This window comes from Hylobates moloch, unplaced genomic scaffold (assembly GCF_009828535.3).
Source record: "Hylobates moloch isolate HMO894 unplaced genomic scaffold, HMol_V3 SCAFFOLD_1, whole genome shotgun sequence".
In the NCBI taxonomy this organism is placed as follows: Eukaryota; Metazoa; Chordata; class Mammalia; order Primates; family Hylobatidae; genus Hylobates; species Hylobates moloch.
The window spans coordinates 72,506,665-72,527,359 of record NW_026652276.1 but is presented as its reverse complement, the minus strand read 5'-3'; the positions used below and the strand labels follow the sequence as shown (position 1 = coordinate 72,527,359).

Below are 20,695 nucleotides of genomic sequence, written 5' to 3'. Positions count from 1 at the left end.
TATTCAACTATTCCTTCAGCAAATACTTATTCAGTATCTACAGTGTTCCAGATACTATGATAATCATTGTGGATACAATGGCACATAAGGCACAGTTCCTTCCCTCAATGAGTTTACTATGTATTACGTAAGAGAGACAAGTAAACAGTTACAGTACGCATGCTAAATGTTAGGTAATACACAGAGTCTTTTTTTTTTTTCTCCAAGATGGAGTCTCACTCTGTCGCCCAGGCTGGAGTGCAGTGGCACAATCTCGGCTCACTGCAAGCTCCATCTCCCAGGTTCACGCCATTCTCCTGCCTCAGCCTCCCGAGTAGCTGGGACTACAGGCACCCACCACCATGCCTGGCTAATTTTTTGTATTTTTAGTAGAGACGGGGTTTCACCATGTTAGCCAGGATGGTCTCGATCTCCTGACCTCGTGATCCGTCCGCCTCCGCCTCCCAAAGTGCTAGGATTACAGGCGTGAGCCACCGTGCCTGGCCATCTGCCAGGTGCCAGAACATTTTGATGAAGTAAGGTGCTTGAGTGATGAGAGATGAGACAGGATAAGTAGTTAAGGTTTACATTGTAAGGGGCCTTCTGGTCCATTTAAAGAATTTAGACTTTATATAGATTCCTTAGAGAAAGCCATTAAAGACTCTTAAGCAGAAATATAAAATGTCCAGAAGAGTCATTGTGACAGTTGTGTAGAAAGGGAATTGCAGAAAAGTAAGAAAGAATGTGGTGGGGGCTTGGACTTACTCATGTCTATGAAAATGGAGAGGAGAATATAGATTTGAAATATATTTAGAAGGACAGTCTTCTGGAGCACAAGGGGGGAGAATGAAAGAACGTGAGAGGTGATGATGACACTGAAAGATTTTGATTGGAAATAACAAAGTCTCATATTAGACATTAGACACTGGACATATTAGGTCATGTAGTGGTATGTTTGGGAGACTACTTAGGAGGGAGATGAGTAAAGGTGATAGAAAGAAGAAAGTAGATGGAAGGATTGTTGGGGTTAATTAATATTTGTGATGGGAGAGGGCAGGATGCTGAAGGAGTTGCCATGAGTCTCTTCTGTGTAGATATGAGGTATAACCTCATGCTCCTAGAGTAAAGGGGGCAGGGGTGGGGAAGGTGAGTGACTTGGCAGGTGAGGAGGTGGTTTGAAAAACCACTTTGGGGGCCAGGTACAGTGGCTCATGCCTGTAATTTCAGCACTTTGGGAGGCCAAGGCGGGTGGATCACCTGAGGTCAGGAGTTTGAGACCAGCCTGGCCAACATGGCGAAACCCCATCTCTACTAAAAATACAAAAATTAGCTGGGTGTGGTGGCGAGCGCCTATAATCCTAGCTACTTGGGAGGCTGAGGCAGGAGAATTGCTTAAACCCGGGAGGCAAAGGTTGCAGTGAACTGAGATCACGCTATTGCACTCCAGCCTGGGCAACAAAAGCAAAACTCCATCTCAAAACAAACAAACAAACAAAAAAACAGAAAACAAGGCTGGGCACAGTGGCTTATGCCTGTAATCCCAGCACTTTGGGAGGCCGAGGCAGATGGATCACGAGGTCAGGAGATCGAGACCATCCTGGCTAACATGGTGAAACCCTGTGTCTACTAAAAATACAAAAAAAAAAAAAAAAATTAGCCGGGCTCTGTGGCGGGTGCCTGTAGTCCCAGCTACTCAGGAGGCTGAGACAGCAGAATGGCGTAAACCCTGGAGGCGGAGTTTGCAGTCAGCCGAGATCGCGCCACTGCACTTCAGCCTGGGCCATAGAGCAAGGCTCTGTCTCAAACAAAACAAAACAAAACAAAACAAAAACAAAAAAAACAGGAAAACCACTTTGGGATTGGATGAGAGAGTGCTTCCTAGGATGTAGAGAAGGAGTGCCAGGCAGTATGCAAGGAGAAAGTTGAGGTTGGAAACAGTTTGTAGCAAGAAGGCATTTTATTTTTCTCTGACAACACTCAGTTTGAGTGCAGAATTGGAGACAGCATACATTGGATTAATTTAGTATGAAGGCTTTGTTTGGTGTGAATGATGAAAGGACACGTGGAGGGTGAGTGTGAAGTGTTGCCATGAGTTTTGAAGTGGTAGACAATGGTGTGCAGATAGGATGGGAAAAACCTGATGAACTGGGAGAAAAGGGAGTAAAGGAGGTGGAAGTTGGTAGTCAGAATATAAGATGTTTAAATTTAATGTTTTCAGATCTCGAGTAATTTTGAGTTATGACAGGACAAGGATGTTGTTATGGTAACAGGTGCTGGAGTAGAGTGGAGGCCAAAACTATAGGAGCTGATGAGGTTAAGGAGCTGAAGGACTAAGGTATAAGATTGGTTGTATACACATATAGTGAAAGTGCATAGGAAGATGCAGGACTTGGAGTGATGAAGAAAACATATCGAGGTACCAAAGTCTTTAGTGGTTGCAGGCAGTAGGTGGCAGTGAAAAGGAAGGAAAAGGATAGTATTGCTAAATGACATGAGCCACAAAGACAAGGGAATGCAGGAGTAATGATCTCGGGCCAGCACCAGAGGGTGCTGAGATGTGAGAGATGTAGGAGGGTGAGTTGAGAGGGTTTCTGGGGGTGCTTCAGGAGAGAACCTAGCTTCAGTTACAGCAAAAAAGAGTATCTAGCATTCTTTGGGATTAAGGCTGTCAAGAAGCTTATCACAGAATGTTCTTCTGTGACCAGGACTGTTGCCCCAATTTTTTAGCACACTCTTTTTTGTGTATTTTTAAAACTTAACTCACAAATCATCTTCTCTGGGAAGGCTTCTCTGTTGTGGCATTTATCACACTATAATTTATTTGCCTGATTTTGCTTTTAAATCGTGAGTACCTTAAGAAGGAAAAATGTATCTTAACTCTTTATGCTATCACCTTGCACAGCATTTATCACATAGTAGGAGCTTAGTAAATGTTTATAGAATTGGATTTAGGAAGATATGTTGTTACATTTTTAAGGACTTAAAAAGTTAATGTCAAAAAGTGAAAAACAGAATTCATAGTTCTCTTAGTTAAAGTACTTGAGATGCAAGATATAATGAAATGAGCACTAACTCAGTTGTCCAATCAGTTGTATTTAGCAGTTAGACCCCTTAGAAGTCACTTTTTTTGAGGCTTATTTACTCTCAAAAGCTATTTATCCTAGATCAAAGAACATGAGCATTGGGATAATCTTCCCAGTAGTCAGTTACAGATTATGAAAACAGGGGTATGGGGTAAGAGAAGGGCGACCCACTTTAATGTGGCCTGTTTTTTGAATTATTCTTTATCTTAAATCCACATTTCAGATTAATTGCACCATCACTTGAATGTTTCATACTGAAAGAAGAGTAAGATACTTCAACAGTGTATTGGTGAGGGCAAGTGTTATGTAATTGCTATGATGTAAGAAGTCATTTGGTGAACTTTAACAGTTTAAATGAAGGATTTTGTTTATTTCTTTATGACATATATTAGAGATGTCTTTTTTGTATGGTTTGTTAATTTACTATAAAATGGGTGGTATAATTTTTCTTTTCTATGAATGTGTATATCATGCATCTGTATGTTTATTTCATCTTTTAGAATGACCAGGTTCTTCAGGGCTTCTCAGTGGACAAAGGAGAATTCACGTGTCCCCTCTGTAGGCAGTTTGCTAACAGTGTTCTTCCATGTTATCCTGGAAGCAATGTGGAAAATAACCCTTGGCAACGTCCTAGCAACAAAAGCATACAAGATCTCATAAAGGAAGTGGAGGAGCTGCAGGGACGACCGGGAGCTTTCCCAGTAAGCATCAGTGTAAGGCATAAATATCCTGGTTAACTCAACTCTGATTTTCTGCTTTCATTTTCATTCAGTTTATAAGTTTCTCTGGACTTTTACATATTTAGTAGAAATTGCTTTTAGAGGTTTTCTTCTCTTCTATTTATACTTAAATAAAAGTAATAGAACAAATTATTATCAAAGGCTATACTTCTCTTTAGGCTAAATTCTGAGTTTTAATATACATCTTCTAGGTCAAGAACCCCTATAGGTTTAGATATAGTTAGGCCCTTTTAAGATGTTCAAGTAGGCCAGGCACAGTGGCTCACACCTGTAATCTCAGCACTTTAGGAGGCTGAGGCGGACAGATAACTTAAGGTCAGGAATTTGAGACCAGCCTGGCCAACATGGCAAAACCCCATCTCTACTAAAAATACAAAAATTAGCCAGGTGTGGTGGCGCTGAAGCAGACAGATCACTTAAGGTCAGGAGGTTGAAACCAGCCTGATCAACATGGCGAAACCCCATCTCTACTAAAAATACAAAAATTAGCCGGGCACAGTGGCACACACCTGTAATCCCAGCTACTTGGGAGGCTGAGGCAGGAGAATTGCTTAAACCCGGGAGCCAGAGGTTGCAGTGAGCTGGGATCGTGCCACTCCACTCCAGTCTGGGCAGCAGAGCAAGACTCCCTCTCAAAAAAAAAAAAAAAAAAAACGATGTTGAAGTATTTAAAAACAAATACACAAGCTATATATACTCTGTGTGTGTGTGTGTGTGTGTGTGTGTGTGTGTATCAATATAAAGCACAATTTAATCACTTAAAAATATACCCATGAGGTATATTAGGATTAAGAAGATATATTTACACAGACATGCACATGTATTTACTGTGTGTGTATGTGTATTCGAGAGATAAAATATTGTGTAATTGATTGAACTGTTCATCACAAGTCAGACTACTGTAGGGGGAAACTCATCTTTTATCCCATCCAGTAGGATTTGTTTGGTCTAAATTCTTAAAATAGTTCACCTTCATAAAAAAAAAAAAATTTAACCTTCATTATAGATTTATGATATAGTCTCTGAGAGAAGTGACAGCTGTGTCTGGTTTATGTAGTAAATTTGTGAAAATCGTGAATATTTGACTTTTGAAACAGAAATGTATACTTTAAACCTAGATAGATTCATCTGACAATTCCCTTTGTCAAGCGAAGACTAATTTTAGAATTTGTGATCTTTTTAAAATTTTATAAATCCAAATTCTTATGTGTTTAAAATATGCCTAAACTTATGGGACATTGATATTATTCTTTGAAAAATGAACTTAAATGAAAGTCAGGTTTTTTATAGACATGGAAACTTTGTTCTAACATATTAATACCATCATCTCATTGGCTTAGCATAATTTATGTGGTTAATTCATAGTTGGATTACAGTGTTGCCAGTCACAATGTAGAATTAGAATAAAAGATCACTGTTTAGAGAGTATTTTTTGATTGGTTTTATCTTTGTACACTAAATATATTTATAATAGATAATGTTCTGTTTTGACTTTTTAATTTTAATTTCCTACTATGTTCATATAATAAAGATTCTAGTTTTAGACCATTATTAAAGAAAGTGAATATAAACTTTATATGTATGTTTGCTTTTTTTTATAGTCAGAAACAAATTTAAGTAAAGAAATGGAATCTGTAATGAAAGATATAAAAAATACCACTCAGAAGAAATATAGAGACTATAGCAAGACCCCGGGCTCACCAGACAATGATTTTCTCTTTATGTACTCTGTTGCTAGGTAGGTATATATAGTATATACTTTTTAGTTTACTTATTATTAATAGTTGATTTTATTATTTAATAAATATTTGTTTTATTTATTTAAAGGATGCATATTTTTAATATCAGTTGAAATTATGGCTAGTTTTAGTGCCTGATAGGATAACTATAACTGTGCAGCTTTCTTTTATTTCCTGAAGAGGTTTTATTTTAATGAAATATTTGCATAAATGTTACTAAGCATTATAGTACATGGGGGGAAGTATGTTACTAACATTTTGAGACAGATACGTACCTCGAACATGTGAGTATTATATATGAGACCTGTCAAAAAGTGATAATACTGAGAACTAAAACGTTGTAATATGTTAAACACTTTGATTTATGGAAAAATAAGAACAGTAAGAAATAAAAGAACTTTGTTTTAAATAGAAACTGGAAAGATCTAGTGATAACCTAAAAGACAGGAGTTTAGAAAAATCAGATAAGGGAGAGGAAGCAAGGGATCAGGCAGGTTCTAAACTTCAATTTGTAGTGAGTAAGGGGCTCAAGAAAGCTGTTAGAAGTGAATGTTTCTCATCTTTCAGATTAGGAAGGATTAGTCTAATTGTATGCAATACAGAAGCAGTAGTTCTAAATAGGAATTTTGGAAAACTTGAGTGAAAATGCAGAACCATAAAAGCAGTAAATAGAGGAGAAACAGACACAACTAAGAACTTGTAAATGCATCCTGCCAAAACTGACCCTGTACATCCTTCAATATCTTTGGAAGCATACTTCATATTTTATCTAAGTAATATTGTAATAGGTAAGATTTAGAGAGGTAATGTGACTTGAAGTCATACAGCAAGTTTGTGGCAGAGTAGGATCTCTTGAGTCAAGGTTTAGTGTTTTTTTCAGTTGCTATCTTCCTTTTTCCTCACCTATGTTTAGCTTTTATAGGTTCTATTATGTATATAGTTAATCATGGCTATTCTCTCTGGCCCACTCCTGGAACAGAGGGTAACAAAAGAGTAAATGAACTATACATAGCCTTTGGAACCCAGGAGAAATGGAACCAGATTTAGAATAATTGCAGCAAGCAAATTAGAGCTCAAGATAAGGAACATTAGTTGGTCTGAGAATGCAAATACTGGACATGGGTTGATGTAAAAGGATTTAATGGATTGGAAAGTAACTTTGTAGTCTGTATATTCCTAGCCTCTTGTTTATCTAGAATGTTTTTGGGGAAGACATAACATTTAGTATTTTGTTTCTGGAGAGTTACTAGTTACTACATTCTTGCAATAAAAGACACTTTATGTGAAAACAAAACTGAATATAATTTAACTTTGCCAAGGTGCCAAGGTTTTACAGAACTTCCATATGATATTGTGATTATAACATTGTAGATGATTGGGTTGAATATGGATCAACTCAGTTCTGCTATACATATTTATACACATACACAATCACAGACCTACACACATTTATGTTGCTCATTTATTTATGCCTTTAATTTTATTAGAGTTGACCTTTTAAGAAAATCTTTATTGAATGGGAATAATCTGTACTTGGCATTTCCCTGTAGTATGATAAATCAAACAATTTGATTTAAATATAATTTAGTGGAAGTTTTAGATCCTTATTTCTTGGTTTAAGTTTGTAAGTAACTTATAGAAAAAAGCTTGCAGTGATAATGGGAGCTGTGATTGAGCGACTGCACTTCAGCTTGGGCAACAGCAAAACTCTGTCTAAAGAAATAAAAAATAAGACAAACAAATTGACTCAGAAATGAACAACATATATTGAAGGAAAAAAGTATGTTGTATTTAAATAGGTTGTAATTTTCTCAAAACAGGAAACCAGGCCTTTTATGCATAACATATAACTTATTTATGCATAACATATAACTTATTTATGCATAACATATAACATACAACATTTATTCCTAAAAGGTGAACATTAAAATATTTAGCAATATTTAAATATTTAAGTAAAATATTTAGCAATAAACTTACTTTGAATTAAGTTTTGAATTAAATGTAGTGATTTGTAAACGTATAATTCATTAGAACTTGCACGTTTATTTGTATTTAGTATTAGTAATGTGAGTGGAATACAACCCTCATTTCTTAGAGCTGAATTTCTCCCTGCTGAATAAGTAATTTTGTTTGCCCTTCAGAGGGTTTGAATTTTGGATACTTGGAAACAAAGTGTTTCTGGTGAGTTTTAGAGCTTTTCTTTTCTTTTTTTTTTTTTTGTAAGACAGTACATGTCTTTTGGTTTTAAATTTTATTTGCATGGTGAAGCCTTGGAGAATTTTCTGAGGGTATCAGAGAAGAAACTGTTGGAAAATCCATTCAAATTTAAAATAATTTAAAAATTAATCAAAACTATTACATTCAAGTTTTAATGTATTTCCAAAATTTTCATTCTCTTGCAAATGTCAGTCATCTAAACAGATAATGGAAACCAAATTGGGGGGAAGAAAGTTCTTTTTTCAGTACCAATCATTATTTTGTTCTTGAAACAACGAATGACATGAATTTCAGTAAACGATTTTTCCAAGGATTTTTGGACTCAAGTTTCATATAGTCTAGAGATACTGGTGAGTAGCAGGTGGTTTGTATAGAGAAAAATGGGAAGAAAATGGAACATAAGTAACTGCAATGTAGGTGCAGAGACATCTTTAAATGGTGGGTACTCAATAGAGTGAATGTACCTTCATAGGTTAGTTACTTTGTAAACTAATCATGTTCAAAATAAAAGGGATGCTTGCTAAATACCAAATTATGAATCCTTTTAAAAAAACAAAAAATTCTTTCCTAAAACAAGCCTTTTTTGGGGCTTGGTGGGGTCAATACTGGGTTTAAGGGAATGGAAGAGTTAGGAAAAGAAAGAAAATAAACTGCAAGGGCTAAAGAGAATCTTATAATTGGTTACATATCAAAAGAAAGATGTTGTCAGTTCCCATTTTTTTTCTTTTTAAGCATCTCGTCAGGTACTACTGGGAATTTAGAAGCTATATTTGAAATAGTCCCTGTTCTTCACGAATTTACAGTTTAGTTGGAGAGATGGAACTAATATAACATCAATCTATATAACAGAATATAATTTGTTTTTAAAAATGTCATATAGAGAAAGTACTGTAGAACTTCTAAAGGGAAGATGAGCAAATTGAAATATAAAATATGCGTAAGTCCGTTTTTCCTGTCCCAGGAAAGCTTCCTGGAGAAGTTAAAACTTGAATTGCCTCTTGTATAATATAGGTTGTGGTATGGATGAAGATATTGTTTTTTTTTTTTTTTCCCCTGAGAAATTGAGTAACTTGCTCAACTACTAAGTGGTAGACTCAGGCCTTGAACCTAGATCTCTTTCCAGAAGCTTTGCCCTTTTCACCAAACCAACGTGTGTTTGAGAATGTGGGGTGTGTAGTGTGTGTACACACGTTTGCTTTTCAAATTGTGGTCTAAAATAGTGTTGAATGGGGGGTTGAGAGGACAGCATACTTTGGTCATGCAAAAAGAAGCTGGAGCATAGTTAGAGGGGTTTTTAATGTGCACATCTAGGTGGCCACTAGGGTAGGCTTTAAACAGTCTTTCTCATCATTCTTTCAGATGTAGAGATTTTCTCCTCTTTTTTTTTCTTCCAAACTAATTTGAATGTATTTGTGTTAGAAAATATATAAAAGAGTCTGCTTTTCTTTGACAGCAAAAAGCTCAGAAAACTTCCACTCCCAGCATATCTTTATTTTTGCATCATTCATTGAGGAGGAAAGAAACATAATATTGCTGTGTGATTTTCAGCAGTTGGACATGGGACATATGACCCATTTGTGTGTTCTTTAGCATGTTTCAAAGGACCAATTTTGACATAAACGAAACAAAGAAAAGCTGATATTTAGAGCCATATTGATTTTTAAAATCCTAGATATTGCTGGGTGCAGTGGTGTGCGCCTATTCCTGGATACTTGGGAGGCTGAGGCAGGAGGATTGCTTGAGCACAGGAGTTCAAATGCAACCTGGGCAACACAGCAAGACCTCATCTCTCAAAAAAAATTTTCAAGAAATGTAAAATCCTAGATATTATTACACGTTAATCCTTTGGATAGGTAGTTTTTGATTTTTAATTCAGAAAGAATATTGCATAGGACATCTTCCAGTCATAATCTGGAATAATTAATTAGATTTTACTAGTTTTTTTCAAGTATTCTTTACAGTGAAATTCTTAGTAACATGTTTGTCATCCTTTATATTTGGGGATTGAGAAAACAATTGTTCTTATATTTATATTTTAATATTTTTGCAAATATGGTGAAATGTTGACATTCTGGTTTTGACATTCATTTGTAAGTATTGTTTGTGTTTCTGGTTAGCTCTCTTAAAAGTACTATCTAGGAAATCTTAGTTTTTATAAGAGAATATAGCCATTAATTTTTTTCTACAGATTAGGCAACAGAAGATTTGTGAAAACAAAATGTATTGATCTCATTTATATTCCCTTGATGAAGGAACCACATGCTGGTCACCGCTCGCTTTCTGTCCACTAGTATGAAATCCTTGTCCCTGCTTCCTTGCTGGTAGGTTTTTAGAAGTTCAGTGAGCAATGCAAATCGCCTGAAGGGTGGAAAATTCCCTTGTCACACAGATGCCCTTATCAGCAGCAACCAGATGGAGCTCTGAGCTGGAACATTATCGGTGTTAAATTGCTTTTTCTCCCACCCTGAGTAGAGAGGATTAAAGCATTCCTTTAGAAATGGGTGGCAAATGTACAGACTTAGGAATATTAATATTTTTTAACAATTTGCATTTATAAGTAAATACATGGAAATATAATCTCAAAAAAAATCCATGTTGAAAATTCAACCAAACCAGTGCAAAATGTTTTGTTTTAAATACAATAGGATAATAGTCTTTCATGAATTCACTTGCAAAGAGTAAGCTTGAAACTTTTTTTTTCTTTTTTTTTTTTAAGTGGGAGACAATATCTCACTATTAGGGTCAAATGCATATTAGGGTCAATTTTGGTTGTAGAAAATAAAGGTATGTCTAAGTGTATTCATACTGTTGAAGAAAAATACAATTTAAATTATTTCTCAGAGTTGTCATTTATTTTGGCATAATTAATTGGTTCTTTCACTGCTACTGTTTTTGAGTAAATCCTTAGATTCTGCATTAGTTTGATTTTTGAAATGTTGATTTATTAAATATTGCTATTTTGTAAGCTAATAATTGCTAAATACCTTGCAATTTCAGGTCTGTATGAACAATATTGATGGTTAGCCATATCAGTAGTTACACAGTGTATTTTAATGAAACTAGTTTTAGAAGTCCATAAGAGAGACTGCTGTTAAATTATATGTGTTGTTCATAGCCATTTCGATATTAGTGATTTTGCTTCTTAATATTGATTTCCAGATACCATCTAACCTCCAATGAATGATAACTATTTCTCTGATAGAAAAATTGGTATGCCTTTGTGTTTTATATGGCAGTAACCACCTACACAGTGGCTGACGTTGGAGTAAAAATTCTTTCTTCATATTCATATGCAGGTTTATGAAATATGTTGCAGTTTTTTTTTTAAGGCCTAGTTTTTAGTATGTGCCAAGAGTTGGGACTTTGCAACAATTACACCATGATGTGTGCAATTTTTTGCAGGTATAAATATGAACATATAAGTAAGGATGGATAAATTGTTCCCTTTGTATTTCTAAATATCAGATAAATATATTATTGATACAACATAAAAACTGCTTTTGCAAAAAATAAAGTTGAAGAACTTTATTTTTTAGGTTGATTCAGACATGTCAATAAAGCAGATTAATAAAGAATCTTCAGTTTAATGACTGAGACATAATGTTTTACTTACAGAACCAATTTAGAACTTGAATTGATTCATCGAGGAGGCAATTTGTGTTCAGGTGGTGCAAGCACAGCTGGCAAAAGGTCTTGTTTAAGTAAGTACTAAATAGTGCTAAATTAAAAAAATTCTGTCATTTTTGGAAGCATTGACAGGAAAAGTGATATTTTGGTGTATTTCAAATTTTGTCTATGTTATAAATGATCTATTTAGATAGTGATATATACTTTCAATGGTTAATCTTGTACTTGGAAGAATCATATGAATATTTAGCTCTTTCTGGATTATGATTACCTAGCACATAAATGTGATGCTAAGTGACGAGGTTTATACTGTTTCAAAATTAAAGCACTGTATTATTATTATTTTTTGTTTGTTTGTTTGTTTTGAGACAGAGTCTTTCTCTGTCCCCCAGGCTGGAGTGCAGTGGCGCGATCTCGGCTCACCGCAACCTCCACCTCCTGGGTTCATGCCATTCTCCTGCCTCAGCCTCCCGAGTAGCTGGGAATACAGGCGCCCGCCAACATGCCCGGCTAATTTTTTGTGTTTTTAGTAGAGACGGGGTTTCACCCTGTTAGCCAGGATGGTCTCGATCTCCTGACCTCGTGATCCGCCCGCCTCAGCCTCCCAAAGTGCTGGGATTACAGGCTTGAGCCACCGCGCCCGGCTAAAAGCACTGTATTATTCTCAGCTATAAAAAATTGTCCTTAAACTTTAATTCTCTTAAAGAATTTTTACATTGAATTAAGAAAATATTTTTATAAAGACAATGTATGTTGCCCACAGATTTCTATTATATTATTGCTATTAAGGTATTTGTGCTATATTTTGATGTGTGTATTAAAATGTATTGAAATTGCAGATGTTTGCTTTTTATATATACTTTATGTTATAAAATGAGCATAATTCTTCAATCTTGTTTGTAAGGATATATTTGAGAGAAGTGTAATTTGTAATTTAAAGTAGATTTTTCATGAGCATGGCGGCTTTGATGCTATCATTTTTTAGTCATTGTTTAGAGAATTAATATGCATAGTAGGAATAATATTACTGAATGTCACCATATAGCTGATTATTGGCCCCAGATCACTGGAGTTGAAATGCTACCTAATGTGATTGGTGTAGGAAATAAAACTTGTTTAAAACACATAATATATTCTTTTGAAAAATGAATATATATTCTTAAATACTAAAAAATAGTATTAAAAATTATCAATACATGTTGATTTTTTAACAAAATATATTATTTCAAAAAATATGTAATTTTGAATTGATTCCAAAGCAAAGGGATGATCAAAAGCACTTTAAAATTTCTTTATTTTATTTTATTTTATTATTATACTTTAGGTTTTAGGGTACATGTGCACAATGTGCAGGTTTGTTACATATGTATCCATGAAAAGCACTTTAAAATTTCTAACATAAAAGCAAACGTATGTGAAATTTTAACTTGGTTATCTTTAAAGTCTTATAAATTGCATTGGAATTTGATGTTTTCTTTTGGATTGTCACTTTATTCCTAGAACTTAAGATTTTGGAGGTGATTATTTTTATTTTTTAACCGAGTATTGACCCCTTTACACATTCATCTAAACCCTATTTCTATTCAGTGCTTTACTAGTATGTTTCAAAGGAAGTTGTTGATATATGGGAGTTTTAGTTTCTAATCTGTTTGAATTAATAGATATAATAATCATTTAAGTTATATAAATTATTCCTTCTTGTTAATTTGTTATTAATTGATGTTTGGCATTGGCTGATAATATTCCAGAAACTGTTGTGTTACAAAGTGTTTACTTTAGCGAAGGGTTTTCTGTTTTTAAAAATCTACTTATTTTTTTCTCTGAGGCACTTAAACTTATCTAGAGGCTTGTAAATAATGAATTTATCCAGATTCCTGAAAATAGTAATAAAATTCTAGTGGTAATCACTTTAATTACCAGAGTCAATTTTGTAATTTAAATTGTTAAATTTATACTTTCAGACTTTTGCTTCTTTATTTTTCCCTTTACATTATAAGAAATTATACTGTGCCAGTATAGAAAAAGTCATGATAAAGTTTATCCTAAATATAAGTTAATATGTTTCTTAGTTTTTATATAATTTATTATTGTTCAGTTACTTATTTATCCTAATATTAATAAAAGCAGCCTGTAAGTCATATATATATAGAATATGTTGTATATATACAAAATCCCACTATCTTACAAGTGTATGAACTTAGTATTTGTTATTTATTCAAATCAAATTCAAACTTAAGTTGTACACCAGGACTTAAATTGATGATGATTCATGGGATCTCAGTGCAAGTATCTCATTTTTTTCATCTTACAGTGCAACTTCAGTGGTATTATTAAAAAAAAAATCTATCTTTTTTCTAGGGAAAAATCTTATTGTATTCATATTTTTCTTTTCCCATTGATTGTTCTTTATAACTTTTTGAACATCTCATTTTTAATGTTTTTTCTTCCATAATGTTTTTGAGGAGAGTGAGAAAATGCCTCACTGATTAAGCAAATGATAAGGGAACTTTTTTTCATTCTAAGAATATCACACTTTTGAAATACTGTTCTGTTACGACTTTTTTGTCTAGTCAAGAAAACTTTTAATAAATTTTGTCTAGAAAGGATTGCCTAATGCCTGGTATATAATTATGGACACACACACACACACACACACACACACACACACACACACACACTGGGGGAGAAGGGAAGAAGATTGTTCTTTCTACAACAATGAAAGCAGAAAATATTAATGGCCAAATCTCTACTGAGAAATAAAATTGAAATGGAACAATGCCATTCACCTACGTCTTCAAACATTTTTAAATAGTTGAGAGTAGTTACCAGTGTCAATCAAAATAAAAGGTCAGTCCTAAAAATACGTGTCTGGGAAATTTTCCATAGTAAAAAGTTACTCAGATTAGCTCACATAGCAGCATAGTATGGTATTTTAATAATATAATATCCTACATTTGTAGTTTTAAAGTTTGTAAAGTTCTTTCACATAAATTATTTAATCTTTAGAACAACCATGTGAAATAGATGTTATCTCTTTTTCTTTTTTTCTTTTTCTTTTTTTTTTTGAGATGAAGTCTCGCTTTGTCGCCCAGGCCGGCGCGCAGTGGCGCGATCTCGGCTCACTGCAAGCTCCACCTCCCGGGTTCACCCCATTCTCTTGCCTCAGCTTCCCGAGTAGCTGGGATTACAGGCATCCGCCACCACACCCAGCTAGTTTTTTGTATTTTTGAGTAGAGATGGGGTTTCACTGTGTTAGCCAGGATGGTCTCGATCTCCTGACCTCATGATCCGCCCGCCTCGGCCTCCCAAAGTGCTGGGATTACAGGCGTGAGCTACCGCGCCCGGCCATCTCTTTTTCATAGAAAAGGAATCTGAAGTTCAGAGTGATTGCCTTGCCAAGTCACACAGCTGGAAAATATCAGAGCTTGCACTTGAGCCCAGCTCTTCTGACTCTAAATTCAGTTATATAAGACATATCTCCTGCCCTTAAGTGTCCCAAAGGATGCAGAACTTTTAAGACCTTTCACTCGCTGGTTTAGTCAGACACTCTACTGTACAACATTGCCTTGGGATCTTTCCAGGCCCTTATGTGCTAACTCTCCTATTTATCTTGTCTATTTTCATTTGTCAGCCTTTCACTGTCAATCCTTTTTTGTTTGTTTGTTTTTGTTTTTGTTTTGAGCCATTTTTTCAGACATTTTTGCAAGTCCTGAGTCCTTCTGCACTGGATACCAGTTAGCTCTTCTTTATTCCTTGCCAGCTTGCTGGCTGGTTCCCCTTGCTCTTGCTATGGGCCATGTGCGTTAGTTCTCACATATAGCACAGCTGCCGATTCCTAGGTCAGAGCTCTAGCCCTCCTCCTTACCGACCAGGGAAGATCAGGCATTTAGGACCTTGTATTCAGCACATGATACTGGTTCTAGAGACTGGTTCTTATCTGCTGGACTTGTATTCAGCAGATGAGACTTGTTCCAATGCCATGTCCACCAAAAACTTTGCTGATTCCAGCAGTGAATTTCCTAGAAGTTCTAGGAAATTTAGAGGTTTGTGATCATATCTATCTGCTGGAATCAGTGAAGCTTTTGGTGGACAAGGCATTTGAACAAGACTTTGAAAGATAAGTGAGGTTTAGAGTTTTTGTTACAAATTGGTATATACAGTAAGTACCACCAAGCAACGTATGTTGGAAAAAGCAGATGTAAAAATTAAAGGCATAACTTTTTATTAAGAAAAATATTAAGCTTACTGTATTAATTTCTTCATTAAAGTGATTTGAAAGTAAATATGACACTCCATAAATTCTAGTGAAGTTCACATGCTTTCAACACATTTTTGGCATGATATGCTCAGTGTATTTCTCAAGTAGAAATTGTTGAAACCATTGGCAATGCCATTTGATAAATTATTAATATTGGAGCATAATATAAAAAATTATTTCATTTGTAGGTAAACGTCTTTTCCTGTCTTTGGGTCTGAGAATTTCTCTGCTTATTACTGTCGTTTAACTAAGAAACCACAGTTCATGTCTCAAATGGATTCCATGATTTTATAGAAAGATTAAAAATGAAATGTTAGTCAAGAGAGGATAAGGCAAACTCTTGCCTTGACATTTTCATTTGGGAAGTTCTGACTTAATTTTGATGTAATCTATGATCTGATCAAGAAATTATGCATAGTCACTGCAGTAAATAATTTCTACCAGATTTGCTATTCATAGCAAGCAACCCAGCTTAGATCTGTGCAGGCAACTTAAAATAGTTCTACTTGCTCAAAGAGTGAATTTTTGGTGAATTTAAAATTACAGAAAATTAGCCAGGTGCGGGCGGTGGCTCACTCATGTGATCCTAGCATTTTGGGAAGCTGAAGTGGGGAGGATCGCTTGAGTCCAGAAGCTGTTAACAGCCTGGGCAACATAGGGAGAACCTCATCTCTAAAAAGAAAAAAAAAAATTAGCTGGGTGTGGTGGCGTGCGCCTGTGGTCCCAGCTACTCAGGAGACGGAGGTGGGAGGATCGCTTAAGCCCAGAAGGTGGAGGCTGCAGTGAGGCATGATTGTTCCATTGCACTACAGACTGGGTGACAGAGCAAGATAATGTCTCAAAAAAAAAATTATAGAAAATTATTTTGACATTAATTTCTCCCTACAGTTAGCGTAAAGACGTTGTTAAACCAATAATGAGTTTTTACAAAATTACCCTTTTATTGTTGAGAGACAGGGTCTCCCTTGTCACTCAGGCTGGAGTGCAGTGGCACAATCATAATTCACTGCAGCCTCAAACTCCTGGGCTCAAGCATTCCTCCCACCTCAGCCTCCCGAGTAGCTAGGACAGCAGACACACACCATCAGGCCCGACTAATTTTTTAATACATTTCTTTGTGTAGAGATGGGGTCTCACTATGCTGACCAGGCTGGTCTCAATTTTTTGGCATCAAGCAATCCTCCCACCTTGGCCTCCCAAAGTGCTGGGATTATAGGCATGAACCACTATGCCTGGGCTAAAATTACTTTTAAGTAGTCTGGCCTTATTCTTTCACACTTCGTAGTAAAATTCTGACACTGATGGCTTATGAAGGCCTTTTTCAAATTTAAAAATATCAATTTCTGCAAGCAGATTGAACCACAATTTTGTTCAATTTTTTTTTGTTACCATAAAAAAGGAAAATTTGGCCATCAAATTATTATAATGGTCAAAAGGTATAAATTAATACAATAATGTGTAAATTGTCTCCTGAGACTAGTTATTGATCAGATTTGATGGCTAAAAACTGATTTTGTGGTATTTGGGAATGTTTTAGGTTCTGAAGAGCAAGTTGGTGCGTATTTAGGGCCAACATGAAAGATGCATATGTGGTGGAATAGACAACAGCAAATTAGGAGTCATAAGCATGTGCTTAGGCAAGACATTTTATGTTTTTGGCTTCAGTTTCTCATCTATAAAATTAGTGTATTAGACTGGATGATCTGTGTCCTGACAGATGTTCATGGTTGTTAACTGTTACATGTAAAGCTCAAATCTGGAGCTTTTCCCCCCTGTTAATTAACATCATTGACATTAAGCACAAAAGGCAAATAGCTGGACTAGGAGTTATACTCTAGGAACTTTTAGAATTATACTTTATCTACAGTCATACGCTATAGAATAAATCAAGGCTTGGAGTTTTTGTTGCTGTTTTCTTTTGATACATCTTACACATTCAGAAGATTTTGGTATTTTGTTTTATATTTTGCTCTTCATTTTAAGTAGTGCATAAATAAAAAATAGAGGCCGTCAGTGAAATCACATGATACATAGAATCAGAATCTTTGAGCTAAAAGTTACTTAGGAAATCTCCTAGTCTAAATATTATCTAGCTCAGGCATCTTGTACCTACTATTCCAATCGTTTGCACTCTGCTTGAACACTTTCAGAGATAAGGAGTACTTTTTGAGATAGGTGAGGAGTTTGGTAAGCCTTTTAAAGGATGGTGATATTAAAAGGCAGCATAGTGTAAACTAGAGAGTGAGATTCTGTTCCTCATTAATACCCAGTCAGAGGATTGTTGTAAGAATTCAATTTTATAATATATATTCTAGTTTCTATAGATTGTAAATGTCAACATTAATATTTCTCCTATTTCAACACTATAATTGTCAAATTAGGGGGTGTGTGGATAAGGAGAAGGAGCAAGATAACACTTTTTAGCTCAATTTTTGTCTTAGTCTATAACAATATACCACAGACTGGGTGGCTTATATACAACAGAAATGTATTTCTCACAGATCTGGAGGCTGGGAAGTCTAAGATCAAGGCTCCAGCAGATTTGGTGTCTGATAAGGACTTGCTTGCTTCCTCATACATAGCTGTCTTCTCACTGTAACCTCACGTGGTGAAAGGGGCAAGAAATCTCTCTGGGATCTCTTTTATAAGAGCACTAATCCCATTCATGAGGGCTTCCTCATGACCAATCACTTCTCAAAGGCCCCGCCTCCTTATACTAACCTTGGGGTTAGGACTTCAACGTAGGAATTTTGGTGGGACATAAACATTCAGTCCATTGCAGTTTTTTTTAAGGGACTTGACAAACTTTCTTTTGACCTCTTCAGAGATGAGATTAGGAGGACAGAATGAGATTTATCTCTATGATAAAGTTTATCTGTTGAGAACAAAATACATTGTTAATTTGGAGAGGTTTAAGAATGTGGCATGAAAATTTAAGTTAGAGGAGTGGCTTTAAATTTTCTTTACGGCCTTTCTGAAAGTGCCATGATTTGTGACTTAAGTAGCCAGGCCTTTCTATATTTGTAATTTGGGCATTCTAAGAACCAAGTACCATAGATAGTAATTTTCACTATCAGGACATAGGGGTCTTTGGATCTTACTTGGCTTAGGGCAAGGCAGCTTCTTTCTTCTGCAGTTAGATGGGACAAACCCTACCCCCATTTTAAATGAGGTGCTTAAATAGGACCTGGATTCATGGAATGTGCCTCTTTAGTAAACAGGAAGTTAGGAGTCCTAAGAACTGACCTCTCTTCCTAGGACTACCTATATGCAGAAGCAGAATTGTCCTCTCCCTGCCTCTTACCATCCAAAGCTCTGTCGGAAAGGGAAAAGGGGAGGCTTCTAGTCACTGAAACCTTAAAGTAGAAGGTGAACAATTTGATGAAGCTAATAATAATACTTGTGGATACTTGAGGTAACCAGAGAATTATGGCATAGTGTGCCTGGGAGTGGAGACATAGGAACTCCAGGAGGCAGGAGAGGAACACAGCATGGAAAGTACGAAAGTACTAAAGACAGCCTTTTTCTTCACTGTCTTCCCTTCCTCACATGGCAGAAAAAACCTCTCCAAAGGAAGCAGCACTTCCCCACTCTATTCCCAAAATCCTATGTGTCCTTGTTGACTGGCGAAAACATAGCATATAGTGCTGGAAAGAACACTGGGTTGGAGTTTGAAGACATGCAGTCTAGTGTATTTGTTATCTGTTGGACTTCGGGAACCTGACCTAACTTTTTACCTCATTGTGGAAGTGAGGATGATGGTACTTATACTGACTATCTGATATATCCATCATAGTTAATGTAATGATCAAATAGTATTAGATATATAAGCTAAAGTATCTTACATAATATGTTATTATATATAATAATAATTATTAAACTTGTCTTTTAACCCTTTAAAATTCTACCATAACTGCCACTTGATTCTCTGCCCTGCCTTGCCTGGAGTGCTTAGGAATGGGATAGGGATAGATGAGTTAGCTCCTGTCATCCATGGCATCAACCTTCTGTCTCTTGGGAACCAGATCTACAGATGTTCCCTTCTTCTTGGACCTGTTCCCAGACCTCATTTAAAGAGCTCTTTCCCATCTCTTCATGGCTGATTTCTCAGGGACATACAGAGGAACCAGTGGAAGCTGGCTTTGCTGTGAGAGGTGTATACTCACACCTATTACATTCACCTTAGGATAAGTAGGTCAGACCCATTTCCTCACTTTGATTATTCAGTTGCAGAGAAAGGGAAATTTTTTTTCCCCACCCCCATGATATTTCAGAGAGTCATTTGGCTAGTTGAGATTTTTTTTTTTTTTTTAAGGGACAGGGTCTTGCTTTGTTACCCACGCTGGCCTCAAACTCCTGGGCTCAAATAATCCTCCCACCTCAGCCTTCTGAGTAGCTGGGACTACAGGTATGTGTCACCTTGCCTGGCTGAGGTTTTTTCCATTGACAGTGATTTAACCATTGATGACTAGACTGATAAGACTGAAGTCTTGAATACAGACCCAGTTAAGTTTACCTTAGGTGCATTTTAACAGTGGTACGACTTAAGATAGAACCAATTTATGAAAGTTCTTTTTTTTTTTTTGAGACGGAGTCTCACTCTGTTGCCCAGGCTGGAGTGCAGTGGTAACGTGTCAGCTCACAGCAACCTCTGTCTCCTGGGTTCAAGCAATTCTCCTGCCTCAGCCTCCAAAGTAGCTGGGATTACAGGCGCCCACCACCATACCCAGCTAATTTTTGTTTTCGTTTTGTTTTGTTTTTTTTGAGATGGAGTCTTGCTGTGTTGCCCAGGCTGGAGTCCAGTGGTGCGGTCTCAGCTCACTGCAACCTCCGTCTCCTGGGTTCAAGCGATTCTCCTGCCTCAGCCTCCCGAGTAGCTGGGATTACAGGCACCTGCCACTACACCTGGCTAATTTTTGTATTTTTAGTAGAGATGGGGTTTCACCATCTTGGCCAGGCTGGTCTCGAACTCCTGAACTCATGATCCACCTGCCTCGGCCGCCCAAAGTGCTGGGATTACAGGCGTGAGCCATTGTGCCTGGCCTAATT

At 36.2% G+C, this 20,695-nt stretch overlaps 1 protein-coding gene and 1 long non-coding RNA gene across 8 annotated transcripts in view; one reads left to right on the top strand and one right to left on the bottom strand.

The window, feature by feature from the left end:
* The window catches only part of UBR3 (ubiquitin protein ligase E3 component n-recognin 3), a 270,447-nt gene that overhangs the window by 188,131 nt on the left and 61,621 nt on the right, over positions 1-20,695 (top strand). For 3 of the 4 annotated variants that reach the window (XM_058441285.1, XM_058441284.1, XM_058441288.1), the window contains 3 exons: positions 3,563-3,775; positions 5,404-5,540; positions 11,377-11,462. In XM_058441285.1, coding sequence (XP_058297268.1) covers positions 3,563-3,775; positions 5,404-5,540; positions 11,377-11,462 — 436 coding nt within the window. The remainder of the gene's footprint in view (positions 1-3,562; positions 3,776-5,403; positions 5,541-11,376; positions 11,463-20,695) is intronic. The other variant, XM_058441287.1, reaches the window with a different exon arrangement.
* Positions 6,901-20,695, bottom strand: part of LOC131383869 (uncharacterized) — a 90,126-nt gene continuing 76,331 nt past the window's right edge. For 3 of the 4 annotated variants that reach the window (XR_009214266.1, XR_009214270.1, XR_009214269.1), the window contains 2 exons: positions 18,368-18,521; positions 9,966-10,225 (listed from right to left, as the gene is read on the bottom strand). This is a non-coding gene — a long non-coding RNA (uncharacterized LOC131383869). Of the gene's footprint in view, positions 7,255-9,965; positions 10,226-18,367; positions 18,522-20,695 lie in introns of those variants that run through there. The other variant, XR_009214271.1, reaches the window with a different exon arrangement.